At 49.8% G+C, this 8,347-nt stretch overlaps 2 protein-coding genes across 2 annotated transcripts in view; one reads left to right on the top strand and one right to left on the bottom strand.

Moving 5' to 3' along the window:
* Positions 1-1,536: 1,536 nt before the first annotated feature.
* Positions 1,537-2,997, bottom strand: ISCA2 (iron-sulfur cluster assembly 2). Its single transcript, XM_085301760.1, has 4 exons — positions 2,936-2,997; positions 2,691-2,838; positions 2,478-2,593; positions 1,537-2,393 (listed from the first exon to the last, which is right to left on the bottom strand). The coding sequence occupies exons 1-4, from the start codon at positions 2,977-2,979 to the stop codon at positions 2,219-2,221; spliced, it is 483 nt and encodes a 160-aa protein (XP_085157886.1). The 5' UTR covers positions 2,980-2,997; the 3' UTR covers positions 1,537-2,218.
* A 1,439-nt stretch (positions 2,998-4,436) lies between these two features.
* NPC2 (NPC intracellular cholesterol transporter 2) overlaps positions 4,437-8,347 on the top strand; it is a 6,682-nt gene continuing 2,771 nt past the window's right edge. Inside the window, exons 1-2 of the mRNA XM_085301827.1 lie at positions 4,437-4,464; positions 7,381-7,502. Coding sequence (XP_085157953.1) covers positions 4,437-4,464; positions 7,381-7,502 — 150 coding nt within the window. The remainder of the gene's footprint in view (positions 4,465-7,380; positions 7,503-8,347) is intronic.

Raw genomic sequence — 8,347 nt, forward strand, 5'->3', positions numbered from 1 at the left:
CTGCAGGCAGAGCAAGCCACACGTGAGCTTCCTCCGTAAGCACAACAACATACAAAGCCTCAACCTCTATATATTCCCTGGGAGGGAAGAGGGAATTTCTCTGGAGGAGGCAGCACTTCCATGAGGACAGCACTTGTTTGACATATTTCATCAGTGAAGTGCAGGCAGCACCTGTTCAGGTTAAACAAACAGCACATTTAGTAAAGACTAACCCAACACGAAGGTTGCATGCTTAAAACCTGCTGAAGGCAAGTTTCATTTAGGGAAAAAGTCTTGGATGTTGCTGGTTTGCTACCTCCCTGTTACTGCTGCACTTTCATCTCCATAAAAGATGCCAAAGACAACTTAATCAAGTTCAAACTGTATGAACTAGATCAGAAACTAAAATCCGTATTTTCCCGGTTCAGAAAGTAATTCCTCCTGCCATATTTCACTGTTCAGTTATCACATCTGAAAGAAATGGAGTGTATCTAATGCCTCCTACCTTTAGGTCTCGCACTTTTCAGAGACACTTCTTGCTGGCATCACATCTGAGATCTGGGATAAGGACAGGGCCAAGACACAGCTACCTCTACAGTAGAGGTTCCAACAAGTATCCTAATCATGTCCTAATTATTCCTATTTCTAAACTTAACTACATAAAGCTTGTTGACTGCAGGAACAAATGGAGATGGTTAGCTGCTGCCTCAGATCCCACCCATGTTCCGCATGTAACRAAGTTGTGGCAGACTACCTATGAACTCCCACCTATGGATGAAACTAATGCCRGCAGGCTGTAAACTGTCAGACCCCTAGAAAACATTAGGCAGAYGTGTGCTCTATGTATGCAGTGTGATTAGAAAGGCAGTTGATAAGCTTAAAAGCAAAAAATCTACTTACGGCAGCAAGCTCAAAAGCTCATGGTTTGCCATAAAGAGTTTCCTTGAGACCAAAGTCATGTAGYACTCCCAGGTTCAAATCTTAGACAATTTGGTTGTGCTCAGATAAAACACAGAAGAGGGAATACAAATAATTTTCCTATCTCTCCTTTTACCCACAAACAGAGGAATCACTTTGATTTAAAAGACATCTAGTGGCAAATAAACTACAGAAAACGAGAAATTGAAAAGGACGTTATTTTGGAAACATCTAGGCTTCCCATTCTATGGGAGGTTCAGAAAGGAGAAAAGAAAGGAGGTTCACTTTTTCATAAAACTAGACACAGGGTGGGGCTTTGGGGCAGAGAATAGATTAAATGATGAAGCAAAGTTTGAAAGTGATTCTCAGACAGCTAACTCAAAATGACAGTGCARAACAGGCCTTGAGGAGCTTCAAGTAGTACCTCAGATCCTCCCCTGCATGCTCCACCTACACTCGCCTTCCTCCTGGCAAGAGAAGACAGCAGACACTATGAAACCTGAGAATTTGTATGACTTTTGAAATTCCAAGTCAGGCTTAGGAACAGCCTAAAATAGCAATGGGGGTGGGGGAGGAATGAAGGAATTGTGTTACACATGCACTTTTTGAGGGGTTAAAAAAAGCACTATTCTTCCTACCTCAATCTTCTAATTTTGTTTATTTATAACAAATAAAAGCATTCATCCTAAGGACCGAAAGGACAGCAAAACCTCTGCATACTCCTGGGAGCCAGACAAACCTGCTGTGTGTTAAGAGATTCGGTGAAATAGCCAGCAAACCCACAGCAAGTTGGAAAGTGGAAAGCCAGCAACACTGGGAGGTCTAAGGGACAGATACTCAGCGGCCCGTCAGTTCAAAAAAAAAAAAAAAAAAAGGCTAAGTTGCAAACCCCAAGAACATGAATTCTAACCCTGTGTAGAAATGCATGAACAATACCAAACATGTTTGAAGACTTTTAAGACTTTTTTTTTTCTTTCCTCCAAGAGCTTTCAATAAACACACATATATACAGGCAGCTCTTGCAGAGACAGGTGATTCCACACTCAGGACAGGGTAGGAGAGTTGGCACCACCTGGCAGGTGGTTCACAAGGCACAGAAGATGCTCCTGTGTGCATGCTCACAGCTACTTCATGTGTCTGAACGGGAGGCCAYGAGGTCTTTGAGATAAGCTCAGGGCAGATGCACACAGCTGGAGTTATCTGCAGCAGCCTGTCTTACACGGTGAGGGGGATGAGGAGCAGCTAGGAAAAGAACAAGCAAAACCCCTCCAGGGGCTGCCAGGGAGGGTCTGCAGAGAGCGTCCATCCACAGCAAGTCCGGTCAGAATTTGACAGAGAAAGAAGTCCCACAGGAGCAACCCTTGTCGGCCTGGGGGTTGCTCACCACCTGGAAGGAGCTGCGAATCAGCTCCTGGCTGAAGTCCACCATGGAGCCTTTCACGAAGGCCAGGCTGTCCACGTCCACGACCACGCGGGCACCACCTTGCTCAAACACCCTGYGGAGAAGCAGCACGTTCAAACCGCCCACGGCGCCGCCTTCCCGCCGCCCGCGCCCCTTCCCGCCGCCCGCTCCTCCTTGCCTGTCGTCGGGATGGATAACCGTGTCCAGGGAAAACTTGTACTGGAAGCCGGAGCAGCCGCCTCCTTCCACCTGCAGCCGCAGGAACTCGGGGCCCTCGGCGACCTCCAGCAGCCTCTACAAGGCGGGAGAGGCGGGTGGCGGCGCCGCGCCCCAGCAGGGCCCAGCAGGGCCCAGCAGGGCCCCGCTCGCCCCCGCCCGCCCCCGCCGCTACCTTCACGCAGCTGGCGCTGAGGTAGACGCGTCCCTCGTCGGGCTCGGCCCGCTGCCCCGGCCGTGACGGGGAGGCCGAGGAGGCGGCGGAGGCCCGGCCGGGGCTGCCGGGCAGCGCTGTCCCTCGGCGCGGCGGAGCCGGGCAGCAGCTGCCTCGGGAGAGGAGGGCAAGGCCGAGCCTTAGTAGGCGCCGCCGCCGCCGCCCTCCCGCCCCGTTCGCCCCCCTCTTCCCCCGCGCCGCGCTACCTCGCCCGGCCCCGCCACAGCCGCCATAACCGCGCCGCCGCCATCGCGCCGCCGCTGCGCCCGCCCCCGCACGGCTATTGGCTGCGCGCCGCCGCTGCGCCCGCCCCCGCACGGCTATTGGCTGCGCGCCGCCACGGCCTCTTCCGGCGCCGCCGCCATGACAGCTAGCGAGGCGGAAGCGCGGCACGGGCGGCCGTCGCTAGGCAACGCGCGGCGGGCGGGAGGCCTGGAGGCCCGCGCGAGGGGAGGCCGGGCCGGTGCTGAAAACCCAGCGAGAGCGCTGAAATCCAGCCCCGAACCGCTGCTGCTTTGCCCACGTTCGCGCGCAGCGCGGGCTCTTGCGTGGGCTCAGCTCTGCCTTCCGCCTTCATCCTCTGCTGTGCTTTAGGGCAGCCCCCTCCCGCCTTTACCCGTCCCAGGCAACGAGCGGTTCAAACCCAGCCTGATTTTGACCTCGCCGTGCCAGCGCACTCAGGGTGCTTGGGGAAGAGGCCACGGCACAACACAAAATTCCCGTTCGTCCTTGAAAGYGTTTGCTTTCAAAACTAGCAACGCTCATGAAAGAAAAATAGCTTAGTAAATAATACAGAGGTTTTCAACAGAGTGTGTTTGCACTGGAATTGGCCGTTACGATTATTGATACTGAGCAGCACCCATCAACCCTGATATGGATCAAGATCCTCTTACAGGGGGAMTTACACAAACAGAAGAACAAACGCAGGGCCTGGTCTGAAGGATTTTTTAGGATTTTTCCTGATACTGACCTTTCTGTTTTGTTTTCTCTTATCAGGCAGGGTCTAAGCCCAGAAATCCCYGCAGAGGTCAGTTTTCCTTTAGATGAGTATTTGCGACTCTGATACGGCAAACGCAGACGTGCACGTGCTTCGTTTTATGCCTGCCGCCGCAGCCCCACCTTGCCCCCGCCTCTTGCTTCTCTGAGAACAGGGTAGGGCAGATCTGGATTCCTCATCTCGGCTCGGGGGGGGGTTTAAGGCTCATTTCTCAGACATGATCCACATGGTTTCACCTTTTTTTCTGGGTACAGAGTCTACACACATCAGTGCCTCAAACCTCTCAAGCCCCCAGCTGCTCATATCCTCTCCCTCATATTCTAAATTCTGTAGGTGTTTGATGGCTTTTCATTAACTCTTCAGGGTCAAAATAGAAAGTAAGCAGGGAACTCAAGCTTAATAAAAGGTTATGTGTTTTGTTAAAGATATTTTTCRTCCTGAAAAACTTGCAACTAGAGATTTACGGAGAATAAATCTTCTCTTACCTGGCTGAGTCCGGAACTTGGCTGGCAGCCTTAAGCTGARCAGCTATACTGGCTTTCTCTCTCTTAAGCCTGACTTGCATGTGACAGTGGTCTGGCCTGTTCCTCAAAGTGCTYACATTTAAAAGAGTCTTTATCTCTTACTTGCTCGTGCTTTCTGCTGGAGGAATTCCAGGCTGCAATCCTGYCCCCCACCTTTTACTCAGGTTTGTGGAGTCACACGGTAGCATGACTGAGGAAAACCAGTCATCCCAGCGTGAGGGAGTCATTTAAAGTCAGCAGACCTAGGGACTCTGACTCCTCGCTTTCTCATACACATCCGTCTGAGCAAAGCCCTATCTAGACCAGGCTGACCTCCCCTCAGCCCAGCAAAACAAAGTAGGTGCTTAAATCCAAGATGAGAGCTACTTTACAAAACTGTTGCCATTAAACTCAGAGTGGCACTTTGATGCAGAGACCTCTAGTCTCCCATAAGTATTTCTTTTGGCACGTGCATAGATATTAAGCACATGGTTAAGTGACCACAGTAGTAAGCACATMGTTTCATCTTACATATGTAACTCCTAAAAGGCTCATTGCCACAGTTCAGTGGTGAACATAGCTGCCAGGCGGAGAAGGAGGCAGTAGAAGAAATACAGCCGTGTGTGTTTGCTTTATTTATGCCACCTTGAAGAGGTAAATACAGACTGCCCTTGGCAGTTTACTTGCTCTTGTTTGTGGGTTATAACAGCGTTATAGTGAAACTATTAAAGTATCACAGGCAGGGTCCCAGAGGAGCTGCTGTTAATCCACTTACCTGCAACACTCGATGAATCCTCAAACCAGGCACGTTGGAATACTTGATATATTAAGAACATGTCTGGGGGGATTCTCAAGTTATTATCTAAGTGGTGTGCCAAAAGCAAATACTTTTGGAGGAGTGAATCAAGAATCCTGGGAGAAGAGGGGGAAGAATCGTGCCCACCTTCCATATCGCAGACCTTCATTCTCTCTCCTCCAGAGCACGTTAGAGTCATCACCAGTGCTGCAGCTCCTGTGTGGTGACTGCATTTACTGGAAACAAGTGATATAGCCCCCCAAATAAAGACTTTCTGATTACTTTCAGTTTTAATAGGGTTATGTACCAGAAATGTGATGAAGTGYCTTTGAGGCATTTCTGGATGTTGCTCAGATAGTTACTGCAGACTGAGAATGAGAAAGAGGCCAGCTAGCCTCACTTAGAACTAATTTAGTGTAATTAATAATTCACCACTCTGATGAGTCACTCAGGTGCTGGGGGGAAATTTTCGGAGTGGCTGGTAGAGGTGGGTGTAGCTAAGGAGAAAAGCTATTTCTTTGTTCCTCTGTTATTAATGGCTGTTTTTTCCTTCTGCTGGCCCTGTAGCGTGGTGGTGCTTTTCTCTCACTGGAGTTAGTCTGTTTTCTTCCTTCCCAAACTGTGACTTTGTGGTCTTGTGGTTCCTGATAGCGTCATGTAATTTGACTTCTGGGTTTGGTCTGTGGGCTTTATGCTTGGGGAGTTTCTTTAGCTCTGTTTCAGCTCACCATATTGAAGAAATTTGTCTCTGAGTTGAAAATTYGGAAGATACTTTGATCTCTTCTTGCTTTGTGCATGTTTAAAGCATCTTGTACCCGTAGCAGTGAAAAACTGAGCTTACTTCAGTGATACAGAAACAGGTGATAATCCCTGGCACAGAGTTGAGGGTAAAGGGTGGTTTGTGACCTGTTTAGATGTGAATGGCCTGCAGCAAAGGGAGTAGTGTTCTGGCTGAAATAGCAGTAGAAACCGATTAGTCCCTGGATGTGGGTTTTAGTGAGAACACGACTTCTGTATTCAGTGCTGCTGGAGTGCCTGCAGATTTATCTGTTTACTGAGCTGCAAACACAAGGCTCTTAGCGGGATTTAGATTCGCTGGGGTTTAACTAGCTCATAAAGTGGAACCTTAGACTTTTGCCTCATGTAATAGAGTTGGCTGGATTATGGAAATGAAGAACTTCAGTATCAGTCTTCTTGCTGGAGTGAATTTATCCAGTAGCTTTCTTAGCTGCTGCTTCTGRTATTTCTGCACCTTATCGTAAGCTCCCCGTGATGTTGGTAATGTAGGAAGAGTTCTGCCTGCCTGTCTGTCTGCAAAATGATACCAGCCTAATGGTGAATTGAATCTTTCTGAAGTATGTTGTAGTGAGAAGATCTGAGGTGACCTGGAAGCCCTTGTATCGTATCAAGGTTTAAAGGGCAATACTCCTGACGGCAGATCTGTTAGACATATGATGCTTATGCCGCCCTGGGGAATTTAAGCTTTAGTGCCGTACCACAAAACTGGGATGGTGCTAACATGTGATACAGGCTAAAAATCTTGGGCAGAGGCTACTTCTTTCTTGCATAAAGGCTTTGTCTGTATTTGTATTAATTTGTGCTTATTGGGCTTTTTATTAATCCAGTTCTGGGGGGGACGGGACAAATAGGTCTGAACTGACTGGACTTCTGCTCCCAACAGCCAAATAAGCAGCTTTCCTGACCGTCTGTAAGGACTGAAGGAAGGCCTTTCAAAGGATGTCAGTTCTCATGCATGAAGAAGAGATGTATGAAGTATATGAAGTATACTCTGTGGGTTTAATATGCAGATTAGCTCCAGTGGGGCCCTTTGGTGTTTTGGATAGGGCTGCTGTAGGTGTTCTGGTCTGCTTGGAGGAGTCCTCTGTAAGCTGAATGTCTATTAACATTATATATATAGATATATATAAAGTCCTACTCTGCTTTGTGAAGGAGGGGCTGCCCTTCTCCTGAAGGGCTAACTGCTCCATGGAAATATCTTCTAGAATGAGTCTCTGTTTCACTGAAGCTTTGGGCATTTCTGATCTGCTACATTTTATGGGAAAACTGTGCAAAGCGTGGGGGGCTTTACCTCTGAGTCACTTGGCTGTGTAGATGGAGCTGAGTAGGCAGACACCTTAGTGGGACAGAGGTCTGAAAAGGGGAAGGCTGCGTCAGCGCTGGTTCATGCCACATTCCTACCACATCAGCGCTCATGTGCCTTTATCTCTGCTATGTTCCTGACATGACCCTGTCAAGCCAATGCTTGCTAGTACATGAAACTGGTGAAGAGCTTTAAACTTTAGCTTGGATCAAACACTTTCCTAAGTGTCCTGAATGTTCTCTGTTTTGTTTCAGCGTCGATAGCACAAAGCTGTGAGTCTCCGTCACAACTTGGAGAAATGGGACTAACTTGTATGCAGTCCATGAAATGCAACAACCGCAACAATTGCTTAGCAGAAGTAATTCTTGGCACTCAGGTTAGAGACAGCTTTCAACAYGCAGAATATCAGATACAGAATAGCTGATAAATGAGGCTACAGGCCAGTCTGCTAAGCTAGTTTCTCTTTGGTTTCCCCTCCTTGCTGGAGGAACTTCAAGAGCTCTTCCCAGTCCATGGCATTTGCTGTCTGTGAATATGTTCTCCATCTGCTGCTTCCCTCCCTTCTAGTACTGAGTTCTTCAGGATAACCCAGGAGCAAAGATTTTCAGTAGTAACTCTCTAACAGAGTTTTTTGTACAGGCACTGTACTTTCAGTGCAGACCTTACACCGCAGCAATTCCTTTGGCAACGGGAAGGCAGGCCGCAGGAGATCTGCTGGCCTGCCTTCCCCCTTCCCGGAGCGCAGCCTTGCTCCTGCCTCCGCCTGCCCTGCCTCTGGTGCTTGCCAGGTGCCTCCCTTTCCCATGCTGTGCGCCCACTCGCTATGCTGGCTGCGCCTTCCATGGGGGGTTTACGGGATGGAGAAAGGGCTCTTCCCCTGCCTGGCTTCATGGCCTGATCCTCCCACCCCAYGCGATGGCAGGATGTATCCAGATCCACGCTGCTGTTGGCAGTGGATCCCCAAAATGCAGTCCTCTAGAGCCGCAGAGCTCTGGGGTCCGCGGGTCCGACCTGCCCTCGGGAGCTGTCCCGTCCCCTGCACAAGCGCTCCCACGTCTCTATTTCCGCAGCCCATCGCTGCTCCCGCCAGCAGGAATTCTGTCTGAAGCACGTTACCCCGCGCCGAACTGCTGTTTGCAACCTAAGCGCCTGGAACCGCCAACGACCGGCGGTGCGCAACCCTCCCGCGGCGCCAGCACGCGGGCTCCTGCCGCGCCGCCC

The sequence above is a fragment of the Rhea americana genome, unplaced genomic scaffold (genome assembly GCF_003343005.1).
Source record: "Rhea americana isolate MKP2758 unplaced genomic scaffold, rheAme1 scaffold_18, whole genome shotgun sequence".
Classification (NCBI taxonomy): Eukaryota; Metazoa; Chordata; class Aves; order Rheiformes; family Rheidae; genus Rhea; species Rhea americana.